The sequence below is a fragment of the Anneissia japonica genome, unplaced genomic scaffold (assembly GCF_011630105.1).
Source record: "Anneissia japonica isolate Jap-2015-1 unplaced genomic scaffold, ASM1163010v1 scaffold3474_len973312_cov172, whole genome shotgun sequence".
NCBI classification, from domain to species: Eukaryota; Metazoa; Echinodermata; class Crinoidea; order Comatulida; family Comatulidae; genus Anneissia; species Anneissia japonica.
In genome coordinates, this window is record NW_022747780.1 from 63,519 (window position 1) to 80,112 (window position 16,594).

At 36.5% G+C, this 16,594-nt stretch overlaps 2 protein-coding genes across 2 annotated transcripts in view; both read right to left on the reverse strand.

The window, feature by feature from the left end:
* Positions 1-370: 370 nt before the first annotated feature.
* Positions 371-16,594, reverse strand: part of LOC117120584 (urotensin-2 receptor-like) — a 32,444-nt gene continuing 16,220 nt past the window's right edge. Inside the window, exon 2 of the mRNA XM_033265615.1 lies at positions 371-3,862. Within this exon, the coding sequence (XP_033121506.1) occupies positions 2,537-3,574 (1,038 nt within the window). The 5' untranslated portion in view covers positions 3,575-3,862 and the 3' untranslated portion in view covers positions 371-2,536. The remainder of the gene's footprint in view (positions 3,863-16,594) is intronic.
* Positions 4,926-16,594, reverse strand: part of LOC117120582 (urotensin-2 receptor-like) — a 15,268-nt gene continuing 3,599 nt past the window's right edge. Inside the window, exon 2 of the mRNA XM_033265614.1 lies at positions 4,926-7,950. Within this exon, the coding sequence (XP_033121505.1) occupies positions 6,615-7,655 (1,041 nt within the window). The 5' untranslated portion in view covers positions 7,656-7,950 and the 3' untranslated portion in view covers positions 4,926-6,614. The remainder of the gene's footprint in view (positions 7,951-16,594) is intronic.

Sequence of the window (16,594 nt, forward strand, 5' to 3'; positions counted from 1 at the left end):
ACCGTATTCAGAGCATAGCACTTCAACGAAAAGTTCATTCGTTCTTAATATATCTGCAACCACTCTCGTTAAACTGACAATTTAAATATAATCAGAAATCAACTTACAATTAGACACAGATTTAAACATTTTATTTTCACTGATTCACATGCATTACTTTTCAATGCTGTAGCCAGTGCGAGACAATATCAGGATGGACCCACTTTACGCGTAAATTCAAACAATGTGGACCCATTTTACGCAAAAAATATGAAAAATCTGGACCCATTTTCTTAAATTTTGCCAATTTTGGGCTAAATATGAGAAATCATGGACCCATTTTTCAAAGAGTGGACCCATTTTATGCATAAAATTAAATAATTTGGACCCATTTTTTTTAATGTGGCCCATTCTTTGTGGACCCATAAGAAAAATTGTGTGGGACTGTCCCAACTGTCCCAATAGCTGGCTGCGGCATTGGTGCCTTTAATCTACGAATTGATCCAGTTAATTTCAGGGTATTGTAGATTACGGTATGTATTATCTTTAACACTTATACGTCTGCTAACTGGCATGATCAAACTTAACAACTGACCAGTCAGAACAGTGCCAGTATACGCGCATGCCCAACAAGCACAAGTGTTGTCCCCAAACGCACGTGTTCGCGTATGTTTCAACAGTGTCGTTTGTGGGACCTAAGTACCGTAATCCAAGGGGAGAGGCTTAGCGAAAGGCCCATTGAAAACTACACCTAATGTTAACAAGTACGGTAATCAATTAAAATGTTATGAAAGTTTAATACAATATTAGCTTAACACATCACATATATTATATCTTTAATCAATCAAGTTCATGATGACCATATCAAAACACGTATTGATAAATCTGAAAACATTCTTAGCGACATTTACATACGTTACATTAGACCATCATTAATTGTATCTTCATTCAAAAAAAGATATAGGCCTAGGTCTGATTATTATCGTATTGATATAGCGCTATTTATTCCGCCTTAGCCCATGCAGGAATAGGTCCAAATCCCATTATTATTCCTCAATAAGAAATGAGGTGTTGACGGAATATTCAATTAATTGGGCGCGTCGATAACAGACGAATCATACTCTTGTAAAATGTACATACTGTATTTGAAATAATTGACGTCACATTTTTTTTTTCATTTCCGTTTATATTTAAAGTACAACATCGGCACCTCTACTGCGTCAATCTGAATAAGCAAATTTGCCGTGCATGCTCGTATCAAGTTCATTCGACATAAACAAACATACATAGGTTTATGTCTGTTGACCTTGGATATCACTGATACGTGCTAATTAGAAACGACAACATTTAAGAAATACAAAAATGCAGCAGTATCTATGTGCACTCATTAGCAATACAACAAATGATTGTTCTAACAAGAAATTCAAACAACCGAGAAATTGTAAACTATTTCAAGATAGAAAAAGGACCCGCAAACTAATTTTAAAAACACGTGTTTTCCTATACGGCAACTGAAGCAGAAAACATCAAAGATAATATAACTCAATACGAATGTAGTATAGGCCTACAATAGGATGTAAATGGAGCAATTACGAGTAACACCGCTACTAAAAAGTCCTTCAGGCCCGCTGGTTAAAAGTGATTAGAAATGCATCGCAGCTTGAATAAAACGACAGGAACTGATCGTATGGTCCGGGTGTAAAAAGAGAATTGTATTTTTTTTTCCAGTAAGAAGGATTTACCACATAACGTTTACGGCTTTGTCCAGATTGTTGTTGTCAAGCGCTAAAGTACGATGACATTATATACTCCGTTGTTCATTTTTCCTAAATTTCCTTGAATGTTGTGTTCTTATCATTTAAGAGTAATGGTATGCCTAATGTTTTCACAATTTAACAATGAATTTTAGCCACAACATTTTATTAGATTAAAATTCCCGAAGAAAAGCATGAAGAATCTTTATGTACCTATGATATGTACATTCGGCAAAGTAATGTGCTCATGTATAATAGGCCTATGTTGTTTTTTCCTTAAGAGCATATCACCACGCCGAATTTTGCACCAAAACCGCCAAAGCGATTTGTATCAAAATGTGGCCTGATATAATCGCATCTCTTGAACTCTCGTTAACTCGTGGTTTCCTTACAAATTGACTTTTAAGTCCGCATTAATTGGCAATGGCACAGTGCCTGAGCATTCTTCCCCCACCCCCGTTTTTTTTGCAACGTGAACAAAATATAGTAGATAAATGGAAATAAATGGCAAAGTACCGTAAGTTAGGCGCCTTTAGATCACAACATGGTGTGTCATACCGGTATATATCAATATACTCCGTCCCTAGTTTTGCGCTTTGCGTAAAGTTTAGTGGATGTAGGCACAAATATTTCTATTTAGCACCACACCCCCTTTTTAAAATCCTGGATACGCCACTGATTAGTCATATCAATGAATTTAAAAATTCCGTGTTCGAAAACGCGCGAGTATGGCGTTAATGTGTTATTCAAGAAAATATGTGCGAAATATCAAAAGCGGATTGACTTCCTCGAAACATAGGTTTTCATATTGATCGCAAAATAACCTTCGATGTGGACCTGCTACTTTTCTTCGATTCACGCCATTGGTTGAATTTATTCGTCAGCAAAGTGTAGAAAAACGGATTTACACAACTATTGGTGTAGGAGAGTAGAATGGAGAATAATCCAAAGATGCTGTTCTCGTAGTCCGTGTACAACGATATCATCACCCAAGTCCAGAATGGAATGTAGCAGATCCAGAATGCTAGCACAATCAGAAATACTACGGTCACAACGCGTCGTTTGCTGCGGCGAAGATTCTTATTCAGGCTTGTTGCTCCAACCTGGCCTACGGTCCTCCAGAAATGAATTAAAAGCGACGAGTAGACGACTAGCAACACAATTGACGGGACGACGAGTACGAAGAAGAAAATCCCGGTCATGTAATACTGGTATGTTTCGAAGGAATGTGACCAAGTGCACGACCACCTGACATCGTATAAGATATGTTCGTAGTGAAAAGCGTACGGAATCCCGACCGCGACTACACCTATTACCCACAACGAGCCACAGACCCAGCGAGAACAGGGCAAACTCCGACACTGAAGCGACTGCATTGGGAAGACAATCGCTACGAAGCGTTCAATGCTCATCGCAACTAGTATATACGCACCGACGAACATAACCACTATATCTAAGCTAATGATCACTTTGCAGCCGATCATTCCGAACGGCCAGCCCGATGGAAGGCGATTGCCGATCGTAAAGAATAAATACTGTAATACGTATATAAGATCGGCGACAGCGAGGTTCATTACGTAGGTATTTATGGTACTGATCGATAACCGGGAGCTCGGTCGACAAGTCATGCACAAGACGAAGCAGTTTCCGGTCACACCCACGACGAACACAATACAAAAAGACGTCCATGATATTATATTCCACACAGGGTCTTTATCAATGTAACTCTCATTGTTAGGTGACGTATAATCTTGTTTAGTAATAGGAACAACGGTTGAAGAAATGTTGCCGAGAAGGTGGTGACCAAAAGTTGCCCCTGCGAACTCTGGCGGCACGTCCATCTCGGTGTCGTCGTCACATTAAGTGAATAGGAAAACTATTTGACGAAAACTCTTCAAGATAGTTTACCTGCTGACCTGAAAGTACTTTGCATCACATTAATGTTGCAGCTGATACTTCCTTTAGATAAGAATGTCAAACTATTCGATACTTAATTGATTTCCATAAAATGTGAGAAAACCTTGTTTGAAAGTTTGTCGGAGCCAGAATTCTTCAAAGCTATTTACCTTTAGCAAATACTCAAATACTCCAGTGTTAAAACGATTCCAGTCAGTATCAGTTGTAGTTCACTGAGGGAATAAAAAGGAGGCCCTTTGTTAATAATAACACAAGTCTAAGGTGTAAAAACGATTGTATGAAAATAAACAAAGTATTCAATTTAGACACTATCCTTCATTTCATTTCATTGGGCGCAGATGATGGGGATGGGGGACACGTCCCCACATATTTTTAATTGTTTGATGCGATGATGATGAATTTTGCTATAATAAGAGTGTCAGAGGTACTATTTACCGAAATGTTCGCGCCTCAGCCTCAACCATAGTGGGGCTGAGATAGGTGTGGGCTCATGGCTTAAAGTTGGTAAAGTAAAGTAAATACATCAAAGACAATGTTTTAAAGTTTTATTTTCTTCGGTAAATCACATAGATTATTTAGATCTCTATGACTGACGAAAATTCTTGATAAAATTTCACGAGAAATTTGTTGGTGCTTCATTTTGTTGAATGATGTAATGATGATGAATTTTTTCTATAAAAGAGTGTCATTTCCGGCCATCTAGGCCTATACTATACTAAAATTTTCGCACCTCAACCCCAACCATGGTGGGACAGAGGTTGATCTGGACTCGCGGTTTGAAGTAGGTAAAGTAAATACGTCAAAGACCATTTTAAAGTTAATTTACATCACACATATTATTAAATAGATCGATGGTTGCCAAAAATCGCTGATAAAAGATCATGAGAAATTTGTTTGGCGCTTTATTTTGACAAGGGATTTGATGATGATGAATTTTACTATAAATACTGTCATCTCCAGTCATCTAGAAAATACTTTTTCCTCAAATTTTCGTGGTTTTTCGGAATGCCGCCCCCAAACCTTTCAAAACAGGTCTGGGCCCTTGATGAGAAATACCTCAACATGAACTGTTCATTTAAAAATAATCAGTTATAAATTATCAACTTCAAAGGAGACACATATTTAAACGTTTAATTTTATTTTTCACTGATTTACATACTTTTACTACAAATGAATTGATCCAGCCAACTTCAGAGTCTTCTAATGATAATCTAATTTTAGTACATACACCGTTACACGTCTGTTAAATGGTGAGACAAATATATTTTGTTTTTAAACTTGAAATGTACGGTTTTCAATTCCATTAAATTTACAATTATCACCGCGTTACAAACATTATTCTGTTAAATAATAAACTTGATGTGACGTATAAAACTCATATCTACAAATGTATTGGTACATTTTGAAGAGTGACATTTACATAGGTTACAAGAAAATCATTAATTTTATTTTCAATTTATAAAAAGATATAGGCCTGTGTATTATCGTATTATACAGCGCTATATTTCACTCTGCTATCGTTCCGCATTAGCCCATGGAGAATTAGAATTAGAATTAGTCCCATGATTATTCCTCCATGATTAGCATGACAGAAATGAGGTGTTGACGGAATATTTTTCAATTAAGAGATAAGTGACTGGCTACTATTACCAGATTCGTCCAGTCTTTCGACGGTTCACAACATATCAGTGGGCGCGCGTCTTTTAAGTACGCCTAGTTTCTGTAAAGAACATCCAATCAGAGACATGAATCATACTGTGTTAGTATTTACATATTTAAAATGGTTCTTTGTTAAGTTGACGTCACAATTGTTCTTTTTTTTATTTTCCATTTATACCTTAAAGTACAACATTCACAGATCGTACTGTAATTGGATTAGTAGCTCATATACGCCACTCTGAATTATTGTAATATTATTTTTTTTTTACAAATATTGTATTCTATTCATAATTACCTTAAGACATTTATAGATTTTGCAAAAACTAAAGTGCTCGTTTATCATATACTTTTCCCCCGCTAATTATATACGATACCCTTTCAGAAATACAACAATACAGGCGTACACTACGTGCACTCAATCTTTCCGACAAGAAATCTAAACACAAATTCAACTGAGAAATTGTAAACTATTTCAAGATCTAGAAAAAAAAAACCTAATTTAAAGAACACGTAATTTCCTACGGCAACCGAAGCATAAAAATCAAAGATAATTTAACTCAATATGAATATTGTAACAATAGGATGTAAATAGAGCAATTACAGTGTCACCGCTGCTCAAATGTCTTATGGGCCCGCTGGTTAGTAATTATTAGAATTGCGTCAAATGCTCGAATAAAACGACAAGAAATGATCAAACATATGTAAAGAGAATTGTGTTTGTTCTGATATTTCTATCGTATTATTTTTTGTTGAATTAGAGCTCCTTATTCTCATCGAGAACGATGGTGATGTCTTCACAGGTTTAACGTGTGTTTAAGCAAATTATACACACACCACTGTATTAGCTGAAAGTTCGATTTAAAAACGGAAACCCATGAAGAATCGTAAAGGTTAAACAGATGACGCTATCAACGTATGGACATGCGATATATTCGCCAAAAAAAAGTGCCAATGCATACCTTGCTTTGTCTGATAGCCGCGCGGAATTTTACACTAAAACATCAAAGCAATTTATATTTAAAAAATCTTAAGAAAATCTGGATATTGCATCGCATGCATCGCAGTGAATTCTCAGTATAACGGCATCAAGAAGGACATTTCAATCAAAATTTCCTCACAAAATTGACATCATAATGAACGAGTCCGCATTCATTATTCAATGCTTTCTTGAGTTCCATCCGATTAGATGAAAGCGTAAACTTATTTAAAAATACGCGCGAGAATTACGTTAATGTTTGAACATGAGATGGATGCAATAAAAATAAGTATAACATATGTGACTGGCTGCCTCGAAATAATGAATTTTTATATTGATCTCAGAGCAATCTTTGATGTGGATCTGCTACTTTTCTTTGATTCACGCCATCGGTTGAATTTATTCGTCAGCAAAGTATACAACAACGGATTTACACAACTATTGGTGTAGGAGAGTATGACAGTGGATAAACCAATAACATTGTTCTCGTAGTCCGTGTAATTTGCTATCATCATCCAAGTCCAGAATGGAATGTAGCAGATCCAGAATGCTAGCACAATCAGAAATACTACGGTCACGACGCGTCGTTTGCTGCGGCGAAGATTCTTATTCAGGCTAGCTCCCACCTGGCCTACGGTCCTCCAAAAATGAATTAAAAGCGACGAGTAGACGACTAACAACATAATTGACGGAACGATGAGTACGGTGACGCAAATCCCGAGCATGTACTTCTGAAATGCTTTTAAGGAGTGTGACCATATGCACGACCACCTGACTTCTTCTTCGTAGAAGAAATTTTCATAGTGAAAAGCGTACGGAATCCCGACCGCTACTACACCTATTACCCACAACGAGCCACAGACCCAGCGAGAACAGGGCAAACTCCGACACTGAAGCGACTGCATTGGAAAGACAATCGCTACGAAGCGTTCAATACTCATCGCAACTAGTATATACGCACCGACGAACATAACCACTATATCTAAGCTAATTATCACTTTGCAGCCGATCATTCCGAACGGCCAGCCCGATGGAAGGTGATTGCCGATCGTGAAGAATAAATACTGTAATACGTATATAAGATCAGCGGCAGCGAGGTTCATTACGTAGGTATTTATGGTACTGATCGACAACCGGGAGCTCGGTCGACAAGTCATGCACAAGACGAAGCAGTTTCCAGTCACACCCACAACAAAAATTACACAAAAAGCCGTCCATGATATTATATTCCACACATGGCCATTACTATTGTAACTTATATTGTTAGGTGACGTATAATCTTGTTCAGTAATAGGAACAAGGGTGGATGAAATGTTGCTGAGAAGGTGGTGACCAGCCGTTGCCACCGCAAACTCATGCGGAACGGCCATATCGGAGGCGTCGTCACATTCAGTGAATCTGGAAAATGCTTCACGAAAACTCTTCAAGATAGTTTAGCTGCTGACCTGAAAGTACTTCGTATCAAATGATGCAGCTAATGCTTCGTTTAGATAAGAATGTCAAACTATTCGAAACTCAGTTGATTTTCTTAAAACGTCAGATCTGAAACCTTATTTAAAAGATCGTCTGAGACTGAATTCTTCAACTGTTAGTTGTCTTTTCCATAAAATACTCCAGTGTCCAAACATTAAGTCAAATCAGTATCAGTGGTAGTTCCACGTTACCCTGAAAGAAAGGAAAGGAGATGTGTTTTGTTAATAATAGGCCTAACACGTATGGTGCAAACATATAAAATACTATAAAGTAACATTTATCGTATATAATTGGAAATATAGAAAATTACCTCACCTCACATGTTTAAATTAAATGGGAGGAGAACGGAGTTTTTTCAGGTGGAACTGTATCTCAGAACTTAGGGGAAAACAATTTGCTGGAGAAAAGTGTGGAAAATTAGGCCTAAATAATTAGCGTGTGGAGCATTGATTAATATGAATAGTAACAAAATAAACAAAAACAAAATTGAATCTCTGCTCAAAAACGAATTGAAGTATAGGCCTATCATCTATCGTTGTATCAACGTATACTAGGAAGCAAATTCTGGCTGTTCTTTAGATTATTTAAAGTACTGACGCCTAGATTGACATGCGCAACCATTAGAGAAATAGCTACTCTAACTAGTGGGTACCTCGTAGGTTCAAACACAAACATGCGCTGTACAGCTGCAACATTATGGAATTCTCCCAAAAGACCCGAGTATGTGTTCCACATGTGCTTGATCCAATGACCGGGGGTACGAATGCTAAGAGCATAGATGTCTGTACATGTGCTTTATAAGTCGACAATTATTAGTATTGCTGCCTCACCTGCGCTGAGTAAACATTTATCCTTAACTGTTCCCTGATTTAACAGGGCGAGTTTGGCCTATATAGCGCAATGATTAGAACTCTCCACTCCACGCTCACCTGTACCATTGTTGCCCTAGTTGAGTTTCGGTAGCATCAAGACGAAGATGCGTGTAAAAATGACGTCATTCTGAATATTAATAAACTGACAATTAAATTTTAATGTTAACACCATTTGCGTCTTCTAAAGCGTTTCAAAATAGTTACAGCTACAGGTTCATCGTTAGCCCATTATACAAATTAGTACGGAAATAACTAAAGATGAAACATTCTCTCTAAAATTTCATTCAAAAGTGCTTACTTTACCCTAAGTTAACTTTTTTTCATTTCTAAAGCGTTTCAAAATAGTTACAGCTATAGGTTCATCGTTAGCCCATTATAGAAATTAGTACGGAAATAACTAAAGATGAAATATTCTCTCTAAAATTTCATTCAAAAGTGCTTTCTTTACCCTAAATTAACTTTTGCATTTCCTGAGTGAAAATTCACTATTAATAGGATGATTTATATTCCTATAATCGTGACTAAACTTCTAATCCAGCAGGATTATGATAGACCTGTCATTAATTTGCTTATTACCTAGTACAATGTCTTATGGCAATGTTACGAAAATTATGATCTTCATAAATTGTGATTAAATGATATTGGTCTCTATGTACAGAGAATATCAATACAAACAGCATTTTTCTATCATAGTTCTGTAGTGTCCCAACCCACTTCAACGTGAACAAAGGATATGATGGACCTTTGCGAAGTATTTATCAAATTTAACAACTAGCCAATTAGACCAAGACCATTAATACGCACGTGTCTCACAAACGCACGTGTGTGGACGTGTGTGTGTGTGTGTATGTGTGTATGCTTTTCACTGTCCTTCTTTTGTCAGCCTTAGCAAAAATATCCTTATCGGAAAGGTCAATATTGCCAGGGAACAGTGAAATTGCTTTGTGGTATTTAGCCTAGGCTGCGGCATTTCTACATGGTGACGGGGAAATGTTGTACAGTAGCACCTTTAACTTTATGACAGATTCAACATGCTAACATGTTGATATGCAGATGGCATTGTGTCTGAGCTGCAAGTTTCTAAAAAAGTATCAGTGTGGATATACGTGACGAGGCTGGAAAGTGAGGAATCAGAGCGGATTATGACCCAGAATCGGATACCTTGCTTAAGGGGCGAAATTTTCAAGACCTAGGTACGCATGCAGAAGGCATAAATAAAACAATAAATATGGTTAAATGTTTATAGTTACGGCAATTCATTCAATCAATCATCTGTTATTTCGGGACTTAAATACATAGCATAACAAATAGGCCTATGTCCAACTTAAAATTACAACCTACTATTAGAGGCTATGAACATAAAATACATTTCACTTTCAAAAGTTAAATTTAAATTTAACTTTTGTATTTGTGTATTTTGTATTTAAAAATACAATTGCTGTTGAAACTTATTATCAATCAAGAATTGAAATTTGCCTGGTAAATTTGTCTATCGATTGTAATTAAACTGTTATTATAAGCTCATTGAATTGTTGAATTTGCCGATAAGATTAAAGCGAACTCATGTTATCGTACAGTACATGTTTAAATGACAAATAACTCTCTTTTTTTTAGAGGTTTCTACAAACACCACAACGAGAACCACCTACGGGAGTAAGATCAGAAATTCATCTTCATTCATCATTAAAAATACACTGTACACGCAAGTGCCTACTCTCCGATGGTAAAATGTTGTCTGTATTCACGCCTGTCTCCTATGGTCCTCCGTGGTCCTTAGTAGGACCGACATATAAACAACTATAATCAGTTGGCAGTTTGATTTCTACTGTATACACATTTTTTATACTATTATGTAGACACAAGAGACAATAAACAGTACATGGTTAACTAATACTATCAACCTAAAAACAACTTGTGCAGAAAATTTAGTTTCTAGTTAGTTTCTAGAAGTCCAGATACAAACCTAATTACTTAACTATTACTGTTATTATTTTATATTATTATTTAATGAAATTATGTTCAAAAACAAATTATTTTCTCTATCACGTACAGTTCTATTAAAGTTTTATTTTATTCAGACTAAGTCCTGGTCAGGCTAAAGTTCAATACGTGTTACTAATTTTCCAATAGACCACGAATATCAATTTTAATCTAACACAGGTTTTTCTACAAGCCATATTTCATTGACAATTACGTGTTTTATGATTAGAAGTATTGAAAACCATCCGGCTAGAAAGACAAACGCTTCTGGCGCCCGTTAGATCTTAATAAGTAATTAACTCAAATTATATTTCGTATTTACAATTTCATTTGTTCATCTTCAGGACTGATTTACAATTATTATATAATTACAAGAGTCGAGACGATAAGTCCCTGCACATGCGTGATCCATGCCAACGCGCTAACTATGCATCTGTTCTCCACACCGGAAATGAGACTTGATCAAAGCGGTTAATTTGTATTTGTTCAGGTATAAACTTTTTCAAATAGTCAACATTTTTAAGAGTTCAGAGATCACAAAATGTATTACTGTGTTCAGGTTTTATTTTACGATATGACTGTATTCGTGCCTATTTGAATTTTAAACATCCGAGATATTATTATGTAATTGGTTCAACGGCGTAGCGAGTTGGTGACGGACCCCAGTGCAAGATAATAATGCATACATTACATTCAATTGTTTAAAACGGATACGACATTGTAAAGAGTATAAATATCTATAAAATATTCGAAAACATATTCAAAGATATTAAAAACAAAATCAGGGGTGGATCCATCCAGTAGAGGGATCGTTTTTGCCACTAAATTTTGAAATTTCAAGGCATACATTGAAATTAGCGCTCTCCCTTATCTATTCCTTTTAAAAATTCTGGATCCGCCCCTGAATATAGTCAAGCGTTTAATATATTTTTACTTTGACATGCAAACCTTCAAACAATATATATATTGACAACAATAGAAAAATCAATGACACGATTTCAGTGAAGTAAAACGTATTCATGAAGTATAATGAACTGACGTGATTCAAAAACATGCACAATATTGTTAAACCAACTTTAAAATGGGCCAATCAAACAAAAACGTGCGTGCTGATATTTCAATTGCTTTAGAAATATGCTTTTAAAAGTACTTTAGTGTATCGTACCGTGGTACGAAGCATACGTCAGTTACCTATGGAAGAAAATAACCTTGATTGTATTTAACTGATACGAAGCTGTTCAAGGCATGTTTTTTTTTATTTTTTTTTAATTTATTTATTTATTTTTTTTATTGTTTTGCAAAAAGTCATCCTACATGCAGTGTTTGGTGGCACGTAATAGGTAAATTGTAAGGAGAGGGGATGGGGGTTCTGGGCGTGAGGTCCACGGTCGAACCCCGGTGGGGTCGGCAAAACCCCCAAAGCAAGAGAATTGTTGTGCTTTATGGGTCTAAATAATGCTATAAAAGAAGATTATGCTTTTAAAAGTACTTTAGTGTATCGTACCGTGGTACGAAGCATACGTCAGTTACCTATGGAAGAAAATAACCTTGATTGTATTTAACTGATACGAAGCTGTTCAAGGCATGTTTTTTTTTATTTTTTTTTAATTTATTTATTTATTTTTTTTATTGTTTTGCAAAAAGTCATCCTACATGCAGTGTTTGGTGGCACGTAATAGGTAAATTGTAAGGAGAGGGGGATGGGGGTTCTGGGCGTGAGGTCCACGGTCGAACCCCGGTGGGGTCGGCAAAACCCCCAAAGCAAGAGAATTGTTGTGCTTTATGGGTCTAAATAATGCTATAAAAGCAGATATGTTTGAAAACGTCTGTGTCTGGGTGGGTCTGCAGTGCATTAGTTGGGTTGGAGGTCTTAATTGGGAAATTTAAAGAAGGAGGTTCGCCATAAAAGAGGGGTTTGCTAGAAAACAATACCCCCCCCCCCCGGATACGGGCCTGCAATCTATAATTAAGGCTATTAAACCTAATATTACAGAGGGGAAAATTTAAGTAATTTTTAAAGTTAGCTCCGGACCCCAGTGCACTGGCTGCATTGCCAATACCCACGGAACTGTGGGTAGTGATTTATGAAGGGCGCAGAACCGACTATTTTAATAAAGATTTGTTAACGCAATACACGCACTGGACGCAAACGCTCAGCTCCGCCAGTCACCGCAGTTGAATCCATCTTGCCGTTACATTATTAAGAAGAGGGCATACCATTATTAGCCTGGTGCTGACGAGAGCCCTAGTATCCGGATCGGGAGCTAACCGTTAGCGCTAACCGTTAGCACCTGCGTGAGAACGCCCGATCGGTTAGCGCTAACCGTTAGCAGTAGGATACCGCTAACGGTTAGCAAGCGCCAAGCGCTATCGTTAGCAAGTTGAGCGCGTTTCTATCATCAACCAATCACACGTACGCGTTTACAATTTCCAGTTTCTTATTGGCCAGTGAGTCGATCATCATATTTTTGGTATCCGGATCGCGATTTTTTCGTATGGACGCACGGGGCAGCTAACGGTTAGCAGGATCTTGGTAACCGTTAGCAGCCGTGTGAGAACATAGACATATTCTCCGTGATTTAAAATGCATGACCCAGAACTGCGTGTTCCACGCCTGTACCAGAGTGTGAAAATCAGTTGTTTCTAATCGGATCTAATTGCAACGAAGCCCCAGTATCTCAGTTTGGGTTAAGGCCCGCGGTTCAAATCCGATTGGGGCAACGTTTTTTTTTTTACAGTCACAGACAATGCCGTAGCCAGGATTTTAAAACAGTGCGGGACAATATCAGGGTAGACCCACTTTACGCGTAAATTCAAACTATGTGGACCCATTTTACGCAAAAATATGAAACATCTAGACCCATTTTCTTCAATTTTACATATTTAAAGCTAAGTCATGAGAAATCTGGACCCATTTTTCAAAAAGTGAACCCATTTTATGCATAAAATTACATAATTTGAACCCATTTAGTAGAACAGAAAATAAACAAACAATTAAAAATAATGTAAGGTTTGGTGATGGTATACCTGGTGTGATACCTGCTACTTGTGCGCGCCAAGCATGTGTTGCATGTGGGTCATGTATTCAATTTTTGAATAAAGTGTGCTACATACAAAAAAAGTCATATATATATTATATATATATTTATATATAATGCTAGGTATTGTTGATGTTAGTTACCTCGTAGTTCGTCGTGATAGCCAGATCATCAACCAGCAGATCAGTTGGTGTTCCCACAAATTGCTGTATATACTAATATATAATTAAGACCTGTATTATTATTATCAGTTTGTTCGTTGTACGATAAAAAAAATTCTTTGCTTTTTCTTACTGCAATTAGTTGGAGAGCCTGTGGTAATTCTTTCTGTTCACCAACAGAGATTCAGTGATTAGTTGTAAGGCCTACAGCAGCTTTGACACGTGATGACGTATTACTCCGTGTATTATGCATTACGTAAGTAAAGTATAAGCAGGCTATTGTACGCTAAAACCCACAGCGATTATAATAACGGCCCAAAGTGACACACCTACTTCCTCTTTTTTCACAGTTTACCTGATTTCGTTAGCGCACAAATTATGACGTCACACCTAGCAAGGATGGAATAAAAACATTTACAATAGTATTAAGATTTTTTTTTAATGCATTTTATCCCACTACACAAATCGTAAACATAACTTGGAGGGATTTGAATTAATGAAAGGTTATAAAATCTCAGTGGTTTGCAATACTCTCATTATTGACTGCTACATAGTTATACTGACTGTCACTACAAAATTATTGCCCGTTGCTACGGGTACTTACAATTTTATGCCAAGCAATTGCATCCAATCCGTAAAGTGAGAAGATTCGGCACTGACTGCTAAATCATAAACTGGAGCCATTATTTCATGGAAGAAAATGCATGATGGTCTGAAAGGCAGATTTTAAAGGCAATAATGGCTTCTTTGGGTCCCTATTTTCAACATTGTATTCAAGACTTTACAATATTGACCGAATATTGGCTCGTTCATGGTTTGCGCTGAACACCATAATCGTATATTAAAGCGCGTTCAAATGTTACTTGGTGATGCACCGTGTCACAGCCAATCACAAAATGGGAGAACTCGGTGACACTTTATCAAAAGAATGTGCACAAACTAGCTATGACATTATTTAGTGAATGTCACTTTAGTGTTTACCTTCCATGCTTGAAAAACAATTCTACATTAATTTTTCAACCGATAATTATTGAACTTACAGAGTCTGTACTATCCTTACATTAGTCCCTTCGTTCGACTATCAGTGTATATCACCATACCCAGATGAAGACTTTCAAAATTAATTAACTAATTTATGAGCAAATAAGCCTCTAAAAAAATCTCCATGCATTACTTAGAAAATGTAGATAAAACACACATTCACGTAAGACATCGAGGGGAATTTAAATTACAATCAAGTAGAACCTGTCAAGGCTTAAGTAAAAAAATGAATAAAATCTCTTCGACAGAGCCTCATTGAAAGTCGACCCAATGATCACGTTTCCATCATTTTCCAGTTTCACTTAACATCACATGCGATTTTCAAACTCAAAACTCAGGTTGAGATTTTAGTTACCTTTTATGAGAATCTATCATCTGACATTGCTTATATATTATCCCGTTATTTGGACAACTTATGACACGTACCTTTTGCTTTCGAAAGTATTAACTGGATAATATAATTTTTTTTCTGCTTTTACTCCTATTGCATTTGTCCGTTCATTCATTCATTCGTTTGCTCGGTCAAAATCAACACACAAATCACAGAAAAACAAGATGTACATGTACATAGGATAACAGTTGACGAATCCTGCACAAATCCTGACAAAATAATACTGTACTAGTTTTCATACTAAGAGGTAAAAAGTCACCAGCGTATTATAGGCCTATCGTTAAGTTAATTAATTATTCTAAATCGTATAATCTTCTCGATATATAATTGAGTAATGCTGGTGATATTGTAATAGGTACTACCATAAATGTACAAGTGAGAGATGACAATTTAACGGGAACATGTATGTGTGAAATCATTGGTAAATTGTCTTGAACGACTTGTACTCGACAGAGACATTCCGTGATTCATTATTCAATACAGTTCAGTATTATTGCATTACAACATTATGGGCAACAATTTTTTTTCAGTAGTAGATTGTGGAAATATTCTGCTTCACGCAAAGTGAAACATTACTATAATCGATAAACTTTAATGTATTTTTATAGGTCTAGCTATAAAGAGACGAGGAACCCTTATGTCATCTTATCACTGTCTAATAAGGATTGAGGACATAGATGTCATCATCTAAGAAATTACATTATAGACAGATAGATGGAACATATGTTAATATTGCTAAAAGGTTTAAGTACTGGTGTAATGGTAATGGTAATGGTGAAATGGACTGGCCTCTGGGCATACTTTTCTATCAAAATAATGACACTATAATAACGATGACGAAATTTAGAAGTGGAAGTGCCTCTTTAGAATTAATAACAGATAGACCTGAGCATACGCAGTGGAAATATTCATACGCACAAATTCAATTTTTAATGACATGTTCGGACTTTAAATTGGGAAGATGAAGTTTAGAAATCATCATGTAGTCCAATCACACAAAGATTACGTGAGGCTAAAAAATATAACACACAATGGCTCGTACATCTTTCAAGACGAGTTGGGGGTTACAGCGGTGTACTAGTTCATAAAGCCCCTATTAAGGACAGACGAGAGATAGCTGGTACCGGTTTACCGGGTAGCTCAGACACGAAGATATCCTTAGGGTAGAAGCAAGTTACTGTGCGAGCTAGTCCACAGCATTGAGCGCTTTGAGACTTCGGTATAAAGCGCAATATAAATCCAAACACATTACATTACATACGTTATCTTTCATTTAATGCAACATTTGACCAAAATGCTCGACATTTTGGATATATATATATATATATATATTATATATCTGTCTCTTATACA